This window comes from Odocoileus virginianus, chromosome 15 (genome assembly GCF_023699985.2).
Source record: "Odocoileus virginianus isolate 20LAN1187 ecotype Illinois chromosome 15, Ovbor_1.2, whole genome shotgun sequence".
In the NCBI taxonomy this organism is placed as follows: domain Eukaryota; kingdom Metazoa; phylum Chordata; class Mammalia; order Artiodactyla; family Cervidae; genus Odocoileus; species Odocoileus virginianus.
In genome coordinates, this window is record NC_069688.1 from 43,668,571 (window position 1) to 43,692,844 (window position 24,274).

Consider the following 24,274-nt stretch of genomic DNA (forward strand, 5'->3'; position numbering starts at 1 on the left):
AGACTTGGGACAGAAGCAGTAACTTGAAAGGAGCCAGAGTTAGATCAGCTTGCAGATTTTGGAGTCTTCTGGAGAGGCAGGGAGCAAAAAAGTTCACCTTGGGGACAGAGACACTGGCAAAAGCCATCTTTGGGACTAAAAGGAAGAATATGCTCTAAAATATACAGAGTGAAGTTAAATCTTTGTCCAGTTAGCTTAAGTGAGAACCATAATGATGAAGCATGCTTGACTTTATCAATCACTGGGTACAACAGCGATTCAAAAATTTTTATAGATTATAATCCATTTATAATTATTATAAAATATCAGCTATATTCCCTGTTCATCTGTAAGATGGTTTCTTTTTTGTCATGTTAACTACTTTGTTTTACATTTTAGATTCCATATGCAAGTGATAACATACAGTATTATTTTTCTCTAACTCTCACTTAAGCATAATTCCCTCTAGATTCATCCATGTTGCTGCAAATGGCAAATTTTCTTAAGCCTTTCTCCTACCCTACAGCTTCTGGAATTTCTACTCCAAAGCAAGGAAAACAGTTAGAAAATGAGGACCTGAGCTTGTCTACACACCAAAACACATTATACTGTATTGTACCATTTTATAAAACTCTCAAAGACATCCTGGAGAAGTAATGAATATGCTAGGGTTGAGCTGTCTCTGTTCTCCAGGACAGCTTAGTTCAGTAATAAGTCCATATGAATTTTCTCACTTTTAAAATGGCAAGTGATATTACTGACTTTGTAACTTAGTGTGAAGGTTAAATGAAGTATTATACATAAACTCTAATTATGTGCAGAGCTAAGGACCAATGAGAAGCATGCTCTCATATCTGACAAAATCACATAACACCTTGCTATAAGTTTGAAAACAAATCTGTGACTGTAATAAATGTCTGATGCACATTATAATGACCTAGAAAGTTCAAACTGTCCACATTTTGCCTATATTTGTAATGAACTATAATGTAGTATTAGCAAACTAATGATAAATGTTAATTCAAACTGCAAATTAAAAATATATGAAAAAAAAGAAATAAAAATATATGAATCACATCACTGTTCTTGGTTTTTTAAAAAAAAGCTGTGTTAATTGGCTAATCTGATAATCTGATCAGAATTTTAACAAATCCAATCATTTCAGATGACTAAACCCTCTGGGATGATGTTTCATAAACAAAAAATTAAAATCATAAATTTAAAAATAAAAAGGTTTAACAAAGTACTGTCAGCCAAATTAAAACACCACTAATAGAAATCATTTTGATATTTTTACACAATTCAGAGTGGCAAGTTGCTGAGGACAAATTTCAAAGTCACTCTGGGGTCTAAGTATATATCCAGTCTCATTTAAATCACCTACAATTACAGGACAAATAAAATGAACATTCATAAAGCAAGATATAATCCTAAACTACCAAAGAAAGAAAAACTGGCAATACATTTTATAACAAATAATGCATAAATACTTATACCAAAAAATACCTCGGAGTCTTATAATAGTAAGGTTGACTAAGATTTTTCTTTGTTAGAATATTATTTAAAGTTTTGTATTAGGCAGTAATGCTTGAAACTTTTTGGATAGCTTAAAAAAGGTCTTTTCTCATATGGCTAAAACAATAGTCTTCATACACTAAATTATAAATGTATTTGGTTTGGGATCCAATTAATAAAAATAAAAATTGATTAAGAACGTTCTACTCAATTTATTTTTAAGCAAAACAAAAATTCTCTCATTTTTAAGGAAAACAAAATTCTGAGTATTTTCCTACAAAGCTTAACTTGAAATTAAGGCAGTAATAAAAATTCAATAACTTCCTGCTGATGCAAAACAGGAAAACCAAAACACTTTGACAAACCAAAATCATAGTCCCTTATTTATTTCCTTCTGAAGATATTTAGAATTAGCAGAAATAACTTGAAGGTACTTTTTTACAATCATAGAATTTTGAATTCTCTAAGTATTCTTTATGCTTAAATTTTAAAATTGCATAATTCTGCAGAATGTCACCATAAAAAGACTAGTAAATACAGAAATTGAAATCATCGACTAAGATTTACCAGAGTATATTTTTGATTAATTGGTTGATGCCTTCTCCCCTTTTTCCCATACCAGAGACGAGACATTTCCTTTCCAGGACAAATTAAGTTACATCATCTCCTAAGAACTGTTTTAAAAAGCATTCTTCCTCTGTCAAAGATCCATTTCCAGCACAAGAGCCCCACTACAGTGACAAAACTGTTTGCTGGAGACAAAGATTTGATTGACAAGACAGAGAACTAATCACTAAGTAGTATCCATTGCAAAGATAGTCCTGAGTGGAGACTGTTAAGCTGGGGAGGGGAGAGAGGATTTCCCATGTTTAAGTTTGGTTGCACTGTACCCAAATGTGCAAAGAAAGGACTCAAAGGTTTAAAGATACAGAGCATGTATTTCCAAACACCAGTACATTAAGAAATACACTAAAAATACCTCAGTCATAAAAAAGTAATCAGTACAGTTTCCAGAGTCCCTTCCAAAGTACACAAATGATTTCAATTAACATTTTATTGTCTGTTTCTACAGTCATAAAATTCTGTTCCTTATTTATATCTAAGAATCCTATAACATTTCATCTTATATGTATTTTTAAGCATTAAAACATCCTTTGAGGACACTTCAAACTTTTAGAGTGACTATAAAAATGAAGCCAATCTACTACAAATAAATCCTATACAAATATTCAGTGTGACCTGAAAATTCCTTTGAGTATTACACAGCCCATTTTTAAACTGCATTTCCTAACAGTTTCTTGAAAAAGTAATTATTATCTATTATGCCTAGGTATATACTTCACTAACAAGGGGATATCCTGAATGTAACTCAATTTTTAAGATTAAATATTATTATGACTATAAACAAAAAACATCTAGATTACCTGACTTTTAGCTAGAGGTAAATAACACACTGAATGTATTATAATGATACACTGAGTATTTCTTCCATTTAAATCAAACCTGCTCTTCCCCCTTGACCTTGCTGTGTGTTCACACGAAGCCTGTATGCACAATGCCACCTTCACATATACACGTCCACTTTTCTAGGGTATGCACTGTACCACACCCACACCCCCACATCTCCTTTCTCCACATTCCAGGATGTGCATGCATAGGACACCGTACACCTCTGATGAACATCCACCCTGCCACTCACCAGCCACTCCTATGCCTCCCCAACCAGCTCCACATCACACGTACCCTAAGATCTCTGCCACAACCCCTCACAGACACACTATAACCATCTCTGCACCAGCTGTACAACGCAGAGTCCTCTTACATATACAGTGAGCTGTGGTCACCAACCCCATCCCTGCACTGCCTCACACATAAAACAAACATTAAATGGAAGTGGTAGTGGGGTGCTATTTTGAAAACCTATCATTACTCCCAGCCAGAATTTCTATAACTAAAAATATGCATACCAAAACATAGTTTAAATGAGATTTAAAAATATATACACACACACACACACACACACCATGCATCAGTTCAGTTCAGTCCTTCAGTCGCGTCTGACTCTTTGCGACCCCATGGACCACAGCATGCCAGTTCTCCCTGTCCATCACCAACTCCCGGAGTCCACCCAAACCCATGTCCATTAAGTCAGTGATGCCATCCAACCATCTCATCTCATCTTCTCCTCCTGCCTTCAGTCTTTCCCAGCATCAGGATCTTCTCAAATGAGTCAGCTCTTCGCATCGGGTGGCCAAAGTATTGGAGTTTCAGCTGCAACATCAGTCCTTCCAATTAATATTCAGGACTGATTTCCTTCAGGATGGACTGGTTGGATCTCCTTGCAGTCCAAGGGACTCTCAAGAGTCTTCTCCAGCACCACAGTTCAAAAGCATCAATTCTACGCTCAGCCTTCTTTACGGTCTAACTCTCACATTCATACACGACTACTGGAAAACTATAGAGCTATACATCTATGACTAGACAGACCTTTGTTGGCAAAGTGATGTCTCTGCTTTTTAATACGCTGTCTAGGTTTGTCTTAACTTTTTTTCCAAGGAGCAGGTGTGTTTTAATTTTGAAAGATTTTGAACATAAGCTTGTTGGCATGTTAAATGAGTCCGATTGTACAGTAATTTGAACATTCTCTGGTGTTGCCTTTCTTTGGGATTGGAATGAATGGACCTTTTCCAGTCTTGTGGCCACTGCTGAGTCTTTCAAATCTGTTGGCATAATGAGTGCAGCACTTTAACAGCTTCATCTCTTGAGACTTGAAATAGTTCAGCTAGAATTCTATCACCTCCACTAGCTTTGTTCATAGTAATGCTTCATAACACCCACTTGACTTCATACTCCAGAAGTCTGGCTCTAGGTGAGTGACCACACCATAATGGTTATCAAGGTCATAAAGACCTTTGTGTATAGTTTTTCTGTGTGTTCTTGCCATCTCTTATCATCTTTTCTGCTTCTGTTAGATTCTTGCCATTTCTGTCCTTTATTATGCCCATCTTTGCATGAAATGTTCCCTTGATATCTCCAATTTTCTTGAAGAGATCTTTCCCATTCTATTGTTTTCCTCTATTTCTTTGCATTGTTCACTTAAGGCTTTCTTCTCTCACCCTGCTATTCTCTCCAACTCTGCATTCAGATATCTTTCCCTTCATTCTTTTCCTTTCGCTTCACTTCTTTTCCTAGCTATTTATAAGGCCTTTCTGTCCTTCTTGCATTTCTTTTCCTTGGGGATGGTTTTGGTCACCATCTCCTGTACAATGTTATGAACCTCCATTTATAGTTCTTCACGAACTCTGTCTAGCAGATCTAATCCTTTGAATCTATTTGTTACTCCCACTGTATAATTGTTAAGTGATCTGACTTAGGTCATACCTGAAAGGTCCAGTGGTTTTTCCTACTTTCTTCAATTTAACCCTGAATTTTGCATTGATGTATATTTGTCCCCAAACTCAAGCTGTATATATTAAATATGAACAGTTTTTTATGTATCAATCATACCTCAATAAAGAGGTCTAAAAAATAATCAACATGGAAATATTACACAAGACAATTAGTGTTAACTCATAAAGTCGAATTGTTTTTAATGCTTTTGATTTAAAAATTTTTCAGATTTACTGAGTTTCTTTTGGTGTTATGATTTGTAATCCTACGTGATTCAATTTTTTTATAAAAGTATATTCTTTTTTAATTGCTTTTATCTGAAAAATGTGACCTCTATTTAGTGACTCAGATATAGAGACTACTTTTATTTTGGACAAAATCAATTCTGTATGGATTTTGCTGACTAGACTGAGAAGAGATCAGGAATTTTGCTTTATTTTACATATTGACTCAATTTCGGCACTACTTGCTACTTTAAACACACACATATTGACTCAATTTCGGCACTACTTGCTACTTTAAACACACACACAGACACACACACACACCCCATGTCTTTAAGAAAATGAACATCAGAATACTCATTGTCTGGTAGCTTAAGAAGTAAAACACTAACCAAACAAATGGAAGCCTCCTGAAACTGTTGGCTCTTAAAGTTGCAGCAATATGAAACTGTTAAGTCTTCTCTGAGAAATCTAATAAAACACCATAGCAATAACTCTACTTAATGACAAATAAGAAAACAGAACTGATTTCACATGGTAATTACCACATCCAGGTGGAAAATCAAATCACTGAAGATATGATAAATTTTACAGCCTAAATTGCTAAGGTTAGGTTAAATATTTTAAAGTGTTTATACAATTAAATACTAAAAATTAATGTCAAAATGGGAAGACCCTATAAATGATTTACAAAATTACATCAGAAAGCAAATTTTAAAATATTTGGCATAATTACAAAACCGTTGTACAGGTTTAGTTAATAAGTAGCCAATAAATTTACATTTATGCCTACATGCTAAGCTACATCAATCATGTTTGACTCTGTGATCCTATGGACCATGGCCCACCAGGCTCCTCTGTCCATGGGATTCTCCAGGCAAGAATACTGGAGTGAGTTGCCATGCCCTCCTCCAGGGGATCTTCCCAACCCAGGGATTGAACCCACATCTCCTGTGTCTCCTGCAAGACAAGTTCTTCTTCTGCAAGAAGGTTCTTTACCACTAGTGCCACCTTTATATTTTCATTTAAATGAAAGCTTGGATCATTTGAGAAAATGTGAGTAATGTCAAGCACATAAAAATGGAGAGGTCATATCAGAAACCAAAAACTCAATGTAAGATATTTTTGTCAATACTTAGGCAAGTGTGAGAAGTGAAGAGTAAACCAGAATAATTTCCTTCACTACTGTAGCATCACTTTTACTTCATGATCAGGAATTTTAAAAGGTTTTTTATGTATATCAGATGAATTAAGATAAATGCAAAATTCACATGAATCTTAAAAATTAAACAGGCTCTCGGATTTCTGTGGTGGTCTAGTGGCTAAAACTCTGCACTCCCAATGCAGGGGGCCCAGGTTCCATCCCTGGTCAGAGAACTATATGCCACATGCTGGGATGCCGACTCAAACAGCAAATTGTAAAAATACACTCATGTGTATTTTAAACATTTTTATCACATGTGAAGAAATGTGAAGAACTATAGAAAAAGATTATAAATGAGATAAGTTGATAGAGCTGAGTGGTACATGCAAATTCACCATACTGCTAATCTCTGTATTTATGTATCAATCAAATAAAAGCACAATCATCAGCAAATAGTAGGAGGTCAACAGGTATCTTTTCCCACCTTCACCTCAGGATCTTCCTCACACTATTCAAATGCCATTACTGTGTTTTCAATGAAAATTCATAAAAACGATCCCCATGAAAAAGGAATATTTCTCACAAAATTGCAAAAGCCCACATAATACGCTTTCCTCAGTACACACGCTTTACTGATTTCTGGAACTGAGTACTGGAAAAAAAAACAGGGAAAACTCTACCAATTGTAGAAATTGTTCTTCTTCAGCTGCAATGTAGGGCTACTGAACTACCCACAGCAGAAGAATTTATTCTTGATATTCAAGACAGTATGGTTAAAAAAGAAACAATGGTGAGGTAAGCTGATGTTTTATGCTAACTATATTTATACTAATGACTAAATTTGAATAAAGTGCACATATTAAATAACATCAATCCAACACACATCTTGAGTTACACACACAGTATTTCTCAGATTTTTTCTCTAAGTATCCAGAAATCTTAGTTCTGATGTATCATAAAGGTTCTTACTGCTAATAATCTTCTCTTTGCTAGTAAAGGTAGGTTTCTGTGGCCCTCACCTCTTTCTGGAATTCACTGTACAAATCTCTAATACTGCTCTCTTTTCTTGCTTCCTTTTTTGATATCTAATTCTCAAATTCCAGCCCTTTCTATCTTCAGTAGAACTGACTTTTAACTTGAACATTTGGGAACTTAAATTGTTTCAAATTTATCAAATTTTTCCTGTTAACAAAGATGCACATTTTATTAATTTGGGGTGCTACAGTTAAGGTCCTTTTAGGGTAGTGATGAAGACAGTGTTGGATCAAAGAAGAGTTATTAAAGTCAAACAGAAGTACCAGTGAAAATAATCTTGGTAGAGGATTTTAAAAAGATAAAATAATAAAGAATATTTAAATATTAATATCTGATAATAAATTATAACATTATCATATTACACAGAACAATTTTGTTGTTATTAATGTGCACGGGAAGGAAGAACAAAGATAAACATATTAAACTTACAAAGGTATATTTCTTTAAACTCACTAAAAGAAAGAACTTTCTAACAGAACTGTCCTAAACTGAAAAGCACTGCCCTCTGAGGTAATAAGCTCCCTATCACTAAATATGCTAAAGTAGAATCAAGAATGATGTAAAATGTAAAATGAGAGAGGCTGAACTGTCAGTTAATTTCAACTCTAAGAGTCTAGGGCTTTATGATAAAATATTTACTACAAGTGACATAACAACTTATTTTAGACCAACTGTTAACAAGTACAACTTATATTTATTATTTATTTTAATCTATGTCCAAATTTATTCACTAATGCTGTATTTACAAAGGGTTAATTATATGACTGCACTGTTCATAGTTCAGCAGATAGAGCAGTGTATGAAATCCATAAACCTTGCCCTCATGGTTCTTACGTAGGCAGGAGGAAGGGAAGGGGGACTATGAAGGGAGAACAGGAAAGAAGTAGAGAAGGTAAGTTTATCATAGGCAAACGTTCCCCAATGTACAAATTTCGTGTCAGCATGATATAAATTTATAACAAATTCATCTTAAATTCTAAGTCACCTATTCTCTACACCTAGGTAGAAATTTTGAGTTATTCTTATTGTATGTATGTTCTCTAGTCAAATTCCCTTTTTAAAATTTATCTTTATTTAGAGGATAATTGCTTTACAATGTTGGACTGGTTTCTGTCATACAAAACTGTGGATCAGCCCTAAGTATACATATATCCCCTCTCTCCTGAACTTCCCTCCCGCCCCTACAATTTGTCAGAGACCACTAGGTTGAACTCCCTGTGTTACAAAGCAGCTTCCCACTAGCTATCTAACTTGCACATGACAATGTATGTCTGTAACGTTACTCTCTCCATCTGTTCCACCCTTTCCTTCTCTTGCTGTATCTACAAGTCCGTTCTCTGCACCTGAGTCTCTACTCCTGCCCTGCATGTAGGCAAGGAGGTTCATCAGTACCATTTTTCTAGAATCTATATGTATGCGTTAACATATAACATTTGTTTTTCTCTGACTTACTTCACTCTGTATAACAGGCTAGAGGTTCATCCACCTTAAATTCCCTTTTAAAAAAATCCTCTAAACATTTAAAATATTTTTTACGTTCTCTTACATTTGCTCAAACCCATAGAATGTACACCACCACGAGTGAACTCTAAGGTAAAGAACAGACTTTTGATGGGGAAAAAAAAAACCCAGCTTTTTATGTACTTAGTAGCTATCAGGCACTAGACCAATACCATACAAGAGAAATACAATGCAAGACATATGCAATTATAAATTTTCTAGTGGCTACATTAAAAAAAAGTTAAATCAGTTTTAATATATTTACTTAATCCAATATATCCAAAACATTATCATTTCAACATAATCAATGTAAGAATTAATGATACCTTACATTTTTTTCTTTCAGTTCTGAATCTTTAAAAACCAGCATATATTTTATATTTACAGATTATCTCTATTTGGACCAGTCATATTTCCTTGCTCAACAGCTACAAGCAGCGAGGGGAAATTGTATTTACATTAATTAGCATATTTAACTATATCTCAATGCAGATACCAGATTTTCACAGGAAACACCTAATCTCATTTATGAGACCATATTGAGATTTTATGAAATTTACAGCTGAAAAAAATAGATTCATATATCTAAGTTGTTCAAAACATATCTAAAAGTCATCCAGTACTGAATCAAGTATTGGTTTTTATGTTTAATCAAAATTAAACAATTAAAAATTCAGTTTCTTAGTGGCATTAGCCACATTTCAAGTATTTCACAGCCACATGTCACTAGTGGCACTCTATTAGTGCAGCAAAATGTTTCCAGACAACACAGCAGAAAGTTTCTAAAATTTAACTTTTAATCAATTTATCATCTTCTTTTTATTTGAATCAATTCTAGTTGCAAACAGGTGAGAAAACTTTTTCTTTAGAAATTATAATCTGCAGAGTTGTCCATAAGAACTAAGATGGTTCCTTTTAAATAAAAATAGTTAATACTCAAAAAAATTAGTATAAAATCTATTATTTCCAAAATTAAGCGTTTCAATCTCAAAAGAGAGAAAATTGTCAATTCTCTGGCTTGACTGAATAGACTGCCATCCACCTTACCACCCAAGTTAGTACTTCACCATCATCTGTCACTATATCCTGTTTTATTAGCTAGGTGATACCTTTTTAAAACACTTCATTTTATCCCTTTCCACTTTACCTTTGTTACTGGTTTAGTATAGGTTTACATCCTTGATCACCTGGGTTATTTTAAAAGTCTTCTAAATCTAAATTGTAAATACACAGGGATTGTTTTGCATATGCTAACACCCAAGTATATCATCACCCAGAATAAAATACAGACCACCTCCAGTACTCTATAAAGTTCCCTCCAGAGCCTAGACAACCCCTAAATTCCCAGAAACAGGTAGTCTGGTGGACTTTTGACTAGTTTTGCCCTTTTGAATTTTATGTAAATGGAATTATACAATATATAGTCTTTCATGTCTGGCCTGATGTCTTTTATTCTGTGAGACTCATCCACATTGTTGTATCAACACAACCTTTTTGTTGCTTCATTATTTGGAATTTTATAAATATTCCAAATTTTTTTTATCCAATAACCTGCAGACAGGCGTTCATGTTGTTTCCAGTTCATGGCTATTGTGAAAGCTGGTGGGGAGATTAACAGTATCGATCTAAATATTAAAATAACTCAAAATAAATGCTCAGGATATGTTAACTCTTTTCCTCCACTGTATCCCAGTCACAGTACACACTGATGCTGAATATACTAGGCAGAACGGACTGAGACACATACAAAATCAGGTGTGCGTTTTAAACAAAAGACATGCCATGTATACCTTTAATCATTATACATGTTAAGTGCATATACACCACATTCATCACATAAACAACCACAAACACCACCAGATGGATAACAAAATTTGATTCAGTTTATTATCACATTTTAGCATCTGCTCTGTATTTTCTAACGCATGAAGATGGTGAATCCAGGGAACCATAATAAAAGAAAGACCAGATATGTCACTCTATCAATCCCACATGACAAAGCATGTAAAATCATAATATGCAATATTAAAAGACAGATCTAAGAGGGGTTAAAAAAAAGTTGTTTAGTGTTAATTTGACCATTTATATAAGCTCAGTAAATCTGAGCAGCACATAAAACTTTCATTACTTTGTTAAATTAGCATCAGCTTATTTCCTTTGCATATTGTTAAACTGATGTCAAGATAATGCTTGGATATGAGCTTAGAAGAAGTGCTAATTTGCATGAATGTGTTAAATAACTACTATGCCTCCTCCATGCAGGAGATAACGATTAAAGTGAATTAGATCTGCAATGAATGTTTTATGAAAATTAGTATAACAGTAATTATTCCTAAAGTTCACTCAATAAAAGGCATTTTACTGCTGATAGGTTGCTTCTCTAGCATTTTAAAGCAAGAGGGGAATGAGGAAAAGGAATAAACCAAAGTTACTAATCAGATTTATTCAATAAACACATATATACAAGGACAGTGAACCTTTAAAATATTACTCATTTAAAGATCACTTGAACTTTGCCAACTCTAAAACTATAAATTCATACCAAAAAAAAAAGATAAATGAAAGCTTCACATTTTCCCCCTTACCTCCCATTCTCTAGCTGCTGCTTCATTAGTAGAATCCTCATTTGTTTCAGATTCTTCAATCTTTTTTACTACTATAAATCCAGGTTCTTTGGTATATTCACCAGTATCTTCTGCATATGTTTCTGGACTCCACTGAATGAAGAAGGCATACAAGTGGTCTGTCCTGTAAGAACGAGTGATTATGAATAATAGATCTGCTATTCTGAGTTGTTAGCAAGAGTTTAAAAATTATTTTTGTTTAATAGCTTCACAAAACTTGAAGACTTAAAATATACAAAATATTACATATATTATTCTTTATTTAAAAATAAAACAAAGCCCACTACCAGGAAGACATTAACTTAAACTTTTGGGGCTGTGTTCTGTCAAGTTCCTAACTACATTAGGATTTTCTTCAGTCTCGTTTTGACTAGCTCAGATGCTGTCCATGGTAATATTTCTTTTCATGAAAGAAACTTGATAATGGGAAGGAAAACCAAACTCACCATTTTAACTTCAATCACACAATGATCTAATTATCTAAAATACAACAAACAACTTATTCTAATTATCTATTCTGAAACCTGACCACTATACAGGTTTTTCCCAGGTTAATAGAAATTTAATATATTTAACTTTTATGCTCCTTCTTTAAATTTTGTTTACTAAAGCCTAAATCCCTGAAATAAAAATTATCTGAGGGGTCAGATGCACATTTCAATATCTATGCTTTGTTGGCTTTAATTAGTATGGATAACTGAAAAGTGATTATAAAACTCTCTACTAACATATAGCAATCAATAATCACTGTCCTGGACATTGTTTTCAATAAAATAAATTTTTAATAGTGTCATTTGTTATGTGGTAACTAATGCTTTAAAAAGGTGTTAAGTATCATCTTTCAGATAATTTGTCTGTATGAAGCAATGTTTTTCATAAAATCTTAAATACAATAAAGTTCAAAATTCTAATAAAATTAATTTTTAATGAACATTAGTGAAGGTGCAAGGACAATATTAAAATGGAAAATTCCATGCAAAAATTAAAACAAAGCCAACACTAAGGAGAAAAACAAATCCTTATGTTGTTTTTAACTAAAGATATAATAGGGTTGAATATTTCATTGTAATCATCTTGGTATCACTGTCAGATCAGAGTATCTGGCTCTTTGCCTTTGATTTTACTCATGAGTTATGCAAATCATACCATTATTCTAATCACATTTTGTTGAATGCACAGATTGTACTGTATATTTAGGTGAGGGGGAAGAGAAAAGAATTTTATTATTATATTCTTGAAAGTAAGTCTTCAGAGGAACATATAAAGCCTTTCCAAGAGGTACACAGACATGTAAGATAGATCTAAGGGAATCAATCTCTTTCTCTTATTTCCATATGGTAATCTTCACTCATACTCATCTTCTTGAGAACAGCATGGTTAAGATATTTTACAGGTTGCTTCTTCTCTGCTTTCACTGAAGTACCATCCTCACTCATCCAGAATTTTACAATGGTACATGTCTTTAGAGTTAAAAAACTTCTAGTAAAAAAAGTTCCAGGTTGCCCAAAGCTGGTATTGAGACAGGGGAAAATTTTAAAGACTGGGTAATAAGTCCTTTTGCATATCAGGTGATTTCTAATTCACTAATTTCCACAAAACTGAATGAAGCTATTCAATGATGGTTACTAAAAATAATTTTGATGAAAGATGATTAATTTTAGAATATAAACAGAAACACATTTAAAGAACTGACTGACATTATAATAAAACTCAGTTTCATAGACTTTTTTTATGAACAAAGCTTTTTAGTACATACAGAAAAAGAAAAAAGGGAGTGGGCAGAACTGAGCCACTAAGTCTTATCATTTCAATGAACAATATTCATCAATGGATACATAAACTAATTGGGGGAAAGCCCTAACTATTTTATTAAGACATTTCCTGTATTTTACATTTTATGTGTAATAACTATGTATGATAAATTATAATTCATGTTGCTTTGATCAACTGTTCATTAGTAATAATTTTAATGACAAAATTTTCTTCTGGGTTTAATTAATATTTGGAACCATGTAGGTGTTGAAAGAATTTTCTCTTGGATTCTGCATGTCTTATGGGCAGAGGCACTGTGTACCTTTGTTCTGCACTAACTTTTCATGTATATTTGCACAGAAAACAAAGCATAGCATAGTTTTAGAAGGCAGAAATATTCAGTATCTTGCGGTGAAGTTTAGTCGCTACGTTGTGTCTGACTCTTCTGTGAACCTGTGGACTGTAGCCCACCAGGTTCCTCTGTCCATGGGATTCTCCAGGCAAGAATACTGGAGTGGGTTGCCATGCCTTTCTCCAGGGGATCTTCCTGACCAAGGGACTGAATTGGCGTCTCATGTCTCCTACATTGGCAGGCGGGTTCTTTAACACTAGCACCACCTGGGAAGCCCCAGATAACTGTGTAAGTATATGCAATTTGTTGCAAAAAAATGTAAGAAGGAATAAAAATATACTACCTTATAATAAGATTCTATGAGGAAGTATAACTGAAATATAAATTCAAAGAGAAATGTAGTGATGAAATTTTAACTGTTTTAGAAGAGCACATTCAAGTAGTGTTTAAATGCATAATCTAACCATAGAGGGCAAATTGTTGCATTATCTAAATCCCACTGGATGTATTTAATAGGTAAACATAAGTTTTAACTTAGAATGTCATTATTTATGATACAGTGAACTTAAAATGTCAGTATTTACAATACAGTGATAATAAATATCCTTTACAAATATTGTTCAATCATAATATGAAAAATTTTACTGTGCAGTTAGTATGAAAAATAATTTGAAGACCAGATCCTTTTAGTAGCTAATTTAGTGCTATATATACAGCAAGCATTTCTAATAGAAAGGATTTAATGAAATTTTTAAAAATCAAATTATACATCGTTAGGGAGTTTGGGATGGACATTTACACACTGCTATATTTAAAATGGATAACCAATAAAGACCTTCTGTATAGTACATAGAACTCTGTTCAATGTTTTGTGGCATCCTGAATGGGAGGGGAGTTTGGGGAAGAATGGAGACATGCTTCTGTACGGCTGAGTCCCTTTGCTGTTCACCTGAAACTATCACAACAGTGATAACTGGCTATACCAGTTAACAAAATACAAAATAAAAAGTTAAAAATGAAAGAAATTGTATCATTTCCTGCCTTGAGGTGGGGCTGTACCAGCTAATACTTTAATGAACCTTCTTGATCTAAAACATTTTAACTATGACTGTTTACTGGTAACACGAGGTATATGTTCATATTTTTTGCATTAAACCACAAAGGAGACCAAAATTAAAAGTGGTTACCCCACTTTTAAAGAGGAGCTAATTGATTTTGAACAGATTTAATGTCAGGTTTTAATCATAAACTATTTCAGTACTTTGCTACTGGTGTGAACTGTTATACAAAATAATTTCAACTTAAGGAATCTCAATGTTTTCCAGATTTTGTTTCTTTTACCTTTCCTGTGGCACAGCAAACCAATATTCATGTTTCTTATCTCTCTGTGCATACTGTTGCATTGTTGCACTTGCTTGAGATACAAATGTCTTCCTCATAGGTTTTCCGACTCTGAGACATAAGAACTTATGCAATCGATGCCTTCTCTTTTCTTTTAAAAGTGCAGAACCTAGAATTGAGATAGAGTGTTTATTCAATTCTCATACACCATGTCTGAAAAATTTAAAACAATTTAGATAAAGTAATGTTTATCTCCAAACTTCTGACAAATAATTACAGAATAAAACATTACTTTACTGAAAGATGAATTCTCTTAAGTAGCTTATATATTTTTCTATCAAAAGTGACAAGTATAGCAAGACTAATAAACTAACACCCAAGTTATGAACTGATATTATGTCTAGGAGTATTAGAAAAAAATGTGGAAGATCCAGAAATTCTGGTTAAATTTTTGTAACAACCACACTAAAGTAATTATTCATACACATACATATACAATATTCTGCACACTCTCTATCACCCTTCTAGAACAATATCTAAATAAGTTTGAAGAATTTTCAAAGTTTTACTGTAATATGGTTGTTACACAAAAATTTCAGTGAAAAATTTTCTGAAGCTTTTACATACATATGAAGGTGTGACAAAAACAATATGCTAGATTCAGCCATCCGTTTAGTTTATTAAGCATGAATTATCTCTAACCTTTCCAACCACAGATGCTGACATACAACACACTAAAGGTCTGACATATGGGTCAATTCAAGAAACTAGACATTAATTAGCTTACAAAGGAGGCATACTATGGAAGAAAAGGCACTTTGCTATAGTCAGGAGATCTGGATACTAGTCATGGCTTTTTTCTGTGTAACACTGTGCAAGGTGCATAATCTATCTGAGCCCCAGCATTTGCATCAGGTTAAAAGAACTTTTACTATTCTTCTCACAATTATATTCCATTATATATTTACATTATATAGTTTTATAATAAAAGATCAGAAACTTTGAATAGTTCCCTATATAGAATCTCAAGTTTCTTAAAATTAGCTACTTAAAAGTAGTTTTCTTGTCCTCCCTCCGTATGCACATACAAAAAGAGGAAACCAGATAGCAGCAATCCAGGAACACCTATCTAAACATATCTACCAAACGTCCTCCTTTTAGTAATGTGTCATAATAGGAAAACCCAATCAAAGCCTGCACCCAAACAAACTCAATAAAATACAAGTAGTCTACTATATTACTGGGTCAAACAGAATGCAACATTTTATAATTTTCAAAGAGTTTAGAATATAAGACAACCAAACACAAACATATCAAATAAAGATATCTATGCCAGCATTTGTCACAACAACCTTAATAATATGAATTGTTAATAACAACTGAATGGCTTAATAAATACAGAAATAGCTAAATTACAGGGCCATTGAAAACCATGAAAGAACTACACGGGTTCAAGCTGACCCTTGAACAACACGGGGTTTAACTGCACAGGTCCACTTCTATGTAGATCTTCTTCAAATAATACATACTATAATACTACGATACATGGTTGGCTGAACCCATGTATGCAGAACCACAGATATGGAGGGCAGATTGTAAAGTTATACATAAATTTTTGAATGTGGGAGAGGAGTATGTGTCACCCCTTAGCCCTTGGGTTGTTCAAGGCTCAGCTGTATAATGACACAGGAAAATGTTCATGACATAAAATATGAAGTGAAAAAAGAAACTATACTACACGTAATCCTAATTTTATATGAAAAATATACATATATAAAGATATATACAAATTATATCAATATTGTATATGTGTGTGTATATAAATGTGTATGTAGATACACATAAACACTAAACAGCAAAGATAAAAATACCACGATATTAACAATGATCATCTCCAGGTGATGAATTCCAGGTAATTTTTTACAAATTTTCTAAAAAGCAACATATTTGTGAAAAGTTCTTTAATGAACATTCATTAACTCTGAATAATGAAAAAATTCAATCTTTTATAGAATGTAATTCCTAAACATCTACTGAATATAATCCTTAGGTCTTCAGTATATCTAAATTATATACAGTATATCTCAGTATATCTAAATTCAGTATATCTAAATGCAAAGAAAATTCCCTGTTTTGAAAAATTGAATCAAATCCTAGTGTGTTGCTGGTGGGACTATAAAATGGTATAGCCACTGTGGAAAACAGATCAATGGTTCATCAAAAAAGTAAACACAGAATTATCACAGAATCCAGCAAATCTAGTTCTGGTATACAACCAAAGTAAAAAAACTGAAAGAAGGAAATCAGACAAATTATTTGTACACTAATGTTCATAGTAGCATTATTATTCACAACAGCCAAAAAGTGGAAACAACTCAAATGTCTATCAACAAATGAACATATAAAGAAAATGTGCTGTGTACAATGGAATATTATTCAGCTTTATATAGAAAGAAAATTCTGACAACACTACAACATAGATGAAACTTGAAGGCATTATGCTAACGGATATAAGCCACACACAAAAGGGAAAATATTGCATGATTCCACTTATATGAGATACTTAGGGTACAGACACAATTCATAGTGACAAAGTGAAGAATGGTGCTTGCCAAGAACTGTAAGGAGGGGAGAATGGAAGTTATCATTTAATGAGCAGAAGAGTTTCAGCTCAGGAAGATGAAAAAGTTCTGGAAATGGATGGTGGTGATGGTTGTACAACAATGTGAATATGCCTAAAGCTCCTATATTTTATATTAAAAATGGTTAAACTCGCAAATCTTATTTTATGCATATTTTAACAATTAAATTTTTAATTATAGAATAGAAATATGTAAATTAGATTAATCTGAAACCAATACTCCAACAGAATATGAGAAATGTTAGCTCAGATACTTGAGTTATACCACTTTTAACAAAATGTACAAAGCAGAATTATTGTGTAGTAGAAATAAAAACTATTACTATAATTTTCAAAAGTCAACAACAGTATGAAAATACAAAATTGAAAGAAAATGATATTTATCTTAGTTCTGATTTTATTTATTTTAAATTTTAAAAAATCTTTAATTCATTTATGGCCATAGCACATGGCATCTGGGATCTTAGTTCCCTGACCAGGGACTGAACTTGGGCCCCCTGCACTGGAAGCACAGTCTTAACCAGTGGACAGCCAGGGAGTCTCCTTAGTACGGCTTTTTAAAGAAACACAACCAGACAATGACAGAACTTGTGGATACTTGAAAGAATTTCAAAACAGATTTTTATGTCTAATTACACTTTAAAAAAATGAAGGGATTATATAACTTTGGCAATTACAAATTGCAATTATGATTATATACAATTTTAAGGGGCTTCCCTGGTGGCTCAGACTGTAAAGAATCTGCCTGCAAAGCAGGAGACCTAGGTTTGACCCCTAGTTGGGAAGATTCCCCTGGAGAAGGGAATATCTACCCACTCCAGTATTCTCACCTGGAAAATTCCATGGACAGCGGAGTGTGGTGGGTGACAGTCCATGGGGTTGCAAAGGGTCAAACATGACTGAGCAACTAACAAACTACACAGTTTTAAAAGGTATTCTAATGACATAACATACCAAGAACTTAAAAAAAAAAACAAAAAGGGAGAAATCATAGGTATTATAGACGTGTGCATTTTCAAAAAATAAATTGTTTAAACACGGAATGCAGTGGATCAGGAATGCTTTAATATGGTGGAAAAGATGCTCATTATGTGTACAATCCACTGTGAGATAAGACAGTAGAAACCAGACACTATGTACTTGTACCAGAGAAACATCTGTCAAGGGCCACTAGATTATCCTTCAGAGTGGCCTAAGATACAGCAGCTTTTGAGTCAGTGAGTAAAGAGGGGGACAATATATAGTAAGACAAACTAACTTAATATATTCCTCAACACTTACCTTCTATATCGGCTGTTGCTATTTTATGCTTGATTTCTTTTTGTGACACCTGCTGAATATTCTCCCTTTGCTGTTTAGTTTGTTGCATGGAGTGGGATTTCCAGAGTTTCCGTAGCTCTTCTACCTCAGTCTCTGAGTCCTGATTTTGTTCCCTTCCTTGTTTTCCTTTGTTGACAACTTGCTTTTGTTTAAATTCTATAGCTTCCCCACAAGTCATACTTTCTTTTTCAACTTCTTCTTGATGTAGTGAATTCTCATTAAGAGGAAAATCCTGGTTACCTTTTTTTATACCTGTGCTTTGTTCTTTAAGACCTGATATTTTTTGAAGATTATCTGTAGCCTGATCTCCTTCCTTAGTGGCCATTTCAAGATTTAAACCAGTTTTAAGAGAAAGAGTCCCAACTTCATTGGCAGTATGTCCAGAGCCAGATTTTAAGTGATCGGGAGTACTAGCAGCTTCTGATATGACGGTCAAACACTCTACTCCACTCTGAGTGATGGTCTGCACAGATTCTGATGACGCACCAGATGATTTATCATGTCGCAGCTCATCTGAAGAAATAAGCTCCTCCCGAATAGGAGAGAGTTCTGATTCTGTGAACACATCTTCAGAAAGAGACTCCTCAGTGCTCCTAGGAGCAGTGCTGGCACTATCATTACCTGCATCACGGATTCTTGAGTCTATTTCATCAGTATTACTTCTTGTCACTTTCTTTAAATGGCAGAAGTCCCTTCCTGATAACTGATCTATCTCTCTGTTAGTAAACAAAATTTAAAGTCATTATGTTTTAAATTATAGAATTTTATTTTCCACAAACTTAACACTGAATTAATATCATTAAAAGGCTTTTCTGTAGCATACATCTCTTAATAGCATACTAAAAAAACTGATTCATATAGAACAAGTAATTAAGTCAAGTTTTGCATCAACTACTTAAGCTATGGGAAATATCAATGTAAGATTTACTAAATTGATCTACCTGGAAAGAAACTGAGGACACAACTTTTGGGTGAAGCTGTAATTCTAAACTAAAATTTACTCACTGATGAAATATGAAAAATAGGCTTAAATCAAGTTTTGATTAAAATTATAAATGTGTTAATAAAGCACACTGACTGATACTATGTACATACACATAGTGCTTATATAGATTTAAAAAGAAATTAAACTAAATAAATGACTCAAATGCAAAGCTAAAAATCAACCTGAAAAGAATCAAGGCAAGAGTACTTAGAGGAATTCTTCATGGTTCCAGTGACAACTCTTAACAATTCTAAGAGAACTTGTTCAGCTAACAGGTTAGATATTAGCTAGCTGAATGATTCATCGCTACTTCTAGATTTCCATGTTTAATGCCATTTGTAATATACAAGCACTAATGTTCAAAGGTTAGGTAGTTTAAGTTCTGCCAGGAGGCAGTGCAAACACTATAGCATGAGATACAAATCAACAATTTTAAATGATGGCTAAAAACTAGTAAATGGAAACTACATGAGTTTTTAGTGGGAAAAAAATATTTATGCAAGTTTGAGAATAGAAAAGACTGGGAAGTAAGTTGACACAAAATTTATTGGTGACCTCTGGATGGTGAAGCTGGGTAACTCTTTTCTTCTTATTCTAGTATTTGATATTTTTATAATGATAAATGTAATTTTCACTGTGCATAGGATAGGTAAAATTTAGTTTTTAAAAATTATCAATTAGTTGAAGTCCAATTCCTATCTCTGCCTTCCTTGCACTGATTGATTCACCTTCAGAAATTCAAGCATCTAGTCTGTGCTATTAAATATGTAACAGTGTCACCTACTGGTGATTGACTAAAACTGCACACACAGAGTCCTGAAAGAAAGGGAAGTCGGGCTCTTTCTAACCCCAGGCACAGCAGCATGTCATGCTGCTCCATCCATGGGATTTTCCAGACAAGAGTCCTGGAACGCAGCAAAAAGGTTTGAGAAACTATCTGTAGAAGACCCTTAGGTAAGATAAAAAGTTAATTAAATCCAACAGGACACAGATTTAGATAAGTGTTGTAACTTTTTCTTTTATAAGTCAGTCATGCTGCTATTGTTTCTGAAGAATACCTTTGAAATCAACTTCCCAGTATAAGACAGTAGAAACCAATCAACTCTTATACACCTCATTTTTACCAAACATAAAATTTTTCTGCAAAACCACACAACTCATTTATCTAATCTGTTGCCAGATATTTGCTTTTAATCAATTCATAAGACAGGATTGAAAGAAATGTCTTTTTGGAGTAATTTTTAAAAAATGTTTGGATCAAACAGATGGTCTTTCCAGGTGATGTTCTAAATGATAAAAAGGTGATTTACAAGAGGAAGAGGAAGAGTTCCACAGCATCTGTGTAGAATAGCTATGGACCATACCACGTAATACTCAATAAAATCCCAGAGTATCTTAACACAAGTGGAAGATCAGGGCAAGAGAAAATGATCTCACCCATGACTGACATACCTATAATCTTGATTCTCTTTTAATCTAATCCTTCACTCCTTCACCTTTGTCTCACCTCTCCACCTGCCACCGTAATCTTTATGTGCTCAGCCTGATTCTGGATGATGATATAAGATGAGTTTACCAAGCCAAAACAGTCATCTATTGGGGTGGCAGGTATAATGGAGATTCTTAAATACATTTTATTCTACCTTAGGTATTCTATCAATTTATGTAGCCTGCCTCAGAAACAAAAATAACTTTCTCTCTTTTGTAAGTAGTTCTGTCTCACAAAGGTTAATTTTAAAACAATCATTATCAACTTTGTAGGTTATTACAGGGACAGAAATCTCAGTATTAGTTAAAGTGAAGACAGTTTTTAAACTGTTGACAAAGGAATGACAAATTACGAAGAAATAGGGAAGTTCTTTTCTATTTCAATTTTCTTCCTTTGTACTTTTCTATTCCTCTCTTTGTATACCTATCTTTTATTTTCTTCTTTTATTTATAATCCTTCCCTTTTCTCTCTGTCATTACTTTCACAGGCTGTGCTGACCTGCAACCTCACACCTGTTACCTGAAACACACAAATTCCATAACCAGTACATTCCAAGGTTAACTTTAAACTTGTGCAATCTGTGGGTCTCTCCCCTATATTTTACACTTTCTTGAGAGAGAAGGATGCAAACATATAAATCAGTAAATAAAAGACAAAGCTGCTCTGGTTTTATCAATGTCAGGTCTTTGCTCATGACCTTTCACAAAACCCACACCCAACTCTCCAGGCTTTTCTAAAGAAAATTTGAAAGGTATCCTTGATTACTTATATTCCTTTAAACTACTAATAAAAATAATTTAGAATTATGAATTCTGTATCTGAAGAAAAAGGGCTGGTAAACATTGAATTAAAAGAATACTATAGGTTACTTTTAAATATCAGGTTCTATGACCAAATATGCAAATATTAATTTAAAACAATTCCTAACTATTCCAGTACAGTACGAATAATCTTTTCAATACTATATATGTTTCATTACTGATAAAATGAAAAGCATCTACAAGAAAACTATTAAAAGATACTTAAAAGAGTTATTAGACCAAGGTCAACTAACTAGATGAAATAAAATTGCAAAGGAGTATAAATATCACTCTTACATGGGTAAGGATTCCTTTATTTTGCTATCCAAAATTTCTTTATACATTGCCGCTGACATCACCTCTTCCATTGGACACATGATGCCATATTCCTCACAGCCATTCTCTTGAACCAATGGGTCAGTTTTATGTGGGTCAAACATTATATTATTTGGTGTAACTAGCAATACACCACTGACTGTGCCCTAAGATGAAAAAAGAAAATAATGTTTAATCTTCAAAGTTTAAATTTTCAAAAATTATTTTAGATATTTTTACTGATTTTCTTCCCATGTTAGGCCACCTACCTTATACAAAAGTAGTACACTCAAGCACTATGGCATTCTCATGAAAACACTTTTAATAATACCCAAATTTTCCCAGTAAATTCTCCTTGCTAGCAGGGCAAAGTACAAAGAATATTATATTCACCATCAGTCAAGTCAGGAATTAAAATCTGCAGCCTCAGTAAAATGTTGAGTTATATCAGCAAGATAATTGCAGTAATGTAAGGAGGACTGTAAAGTCCTCCAAAGGTATGAGCCTTGTTTCACATTAATTTACACACAACTTCTTGTGTTGTTCCCTCACCAAAGGTATCAAATAGTTTCATGCAGACAATGCAAGTTTAATAAATAATGTGCCTATAACCCAATCCACTATAAAAGGAAAACAGTACAATCTGTTTAAAGCATCTTTAAAAATAAGTCTCCACTTTACTTGACTCTGCTAGCCTACTTATGTGGGCTTGGGCAAGCACAGCCTCTGGGGCCGTTTCTTCATCTGTAACATGAGATGGATTAGATTTCTATGACTTCTAAGGCATATGGTATCTACTTTAATATAATCATGAAAAGCTATGGCATCTTAAATATATTTATATAAATAGCAATACAAACATAAAGAATCCAACACTCTAATCTTACAAATGAGCAAACTGAAGTACATAAGAAGTTGATCCCACTAATATTAGCTAATATTTACTGAATGCTTTGTATGTACCATGCCTTATATATATAACTTTTCATTTTCTCTTCACAATTATAGTTCTGAAATGAGAATGGAGGCGAGAAAATTAAAATTGAGAGAGGCTAGGCAATTGGGTGGCATCACCGACTCGACGGACATGAGTTTGAGTAAACTCCGGGAGTTGGTGATGGACAGGGAGGCCTGGTGTGCTGCGATTCATGAGATCGCAAAGAGCTGGACACGACTGAGTGACTGAACTGAACTGAGGCAATTTGTTATAAATTATCAACAACATAGCTAACTAATAAGTGGTAGGACTAAGATCCAAAATCCAAAAAGTCAAATGCTTTATACTATAATCTCTCCACATTTGAGTTACAAACATTAATCACTCCAAGTACCAAAAATTCTTTAATCCCATACTACTTATCCATTTATTTATTTCTGAAGTACTGTTGATTTACAATGTTTCTTTGACTTCTGCATAAAGTGATTCAGTATTAGTAGGTGGGATCCTCTCATCTGGCCAATTAATAATGCCTGCTCTGACCCTGGTCATAATATGAATTTTCCTCTGAACTACTCAATACTCAAGCTCAATCAGAACAACAAGCAAAATTCAGCCAAGGAAGAAAACCTCCCACAGTTATGGGATGGATTTATGCGGTTAACATCAGGCTGTGGTCATTTTAGATTTAAGGCCCCCCCTTCCCATGGACAGAGGGGTCTGGTGGGTTACAGTTAACAGGGTCACACAGAGTCAGACACGACTGAAGTGACTTAGCACTTAATCTTGAGAACAATTAAATTATACTAAGGATAACCAGCCTAGTAACACTAGGAAATTGGGCTGGGAGCCTTATGGACAGTGCCAATATATAATTTCCCTGAAAGATAAAGATTAGTATAGAACAGACATCAGATGACCTGAGAATACA

At 33.7% G+C, this 24,274-nt stretch overlaps 1 protein-coding gene across 12 annotated transcripts in view; it reads right to left on the reverse strand.

Moving 5' to 3' along the window:
* Positions 1-24,274, reverse strand: part of OXR1 (oxidation resistance 1) — a 485,242-nt gene that overhangs the window by 20,542 nt on the left and 440,426 nt on the right. For 10 of the 12 annotated variants that reach the window (XM_020879426.2, XM_020879420.2, XM_070477248.1 and 7 more), the window contains 4 exons: positions 22,389-22,573; positions 18,779-19,533; positions 14,857-15,025; positions 11,373-11,535 (listed from right to left, as the gene is read on the reverse strand). In XM_020879426.2, coding sequence (XP_020735085.2) covers positions 11,373-11,535; positions 14,857-15,025; positions 18,779-19,533; positions 22,389-22,573 — 1,272 coding nt within the window. Of the gene's footprint in view, positions 1-2,061; positions 2,232-11,372; positions 11,536-14,856; positions 15,026-18,778; positions 19,534-22,388; positions 22,574-24,274 lie in introns of those variants that run through there. The other 2 variants (XM_020879480.2, XM_020879488.2) reach the window with 2 other exon arrangements.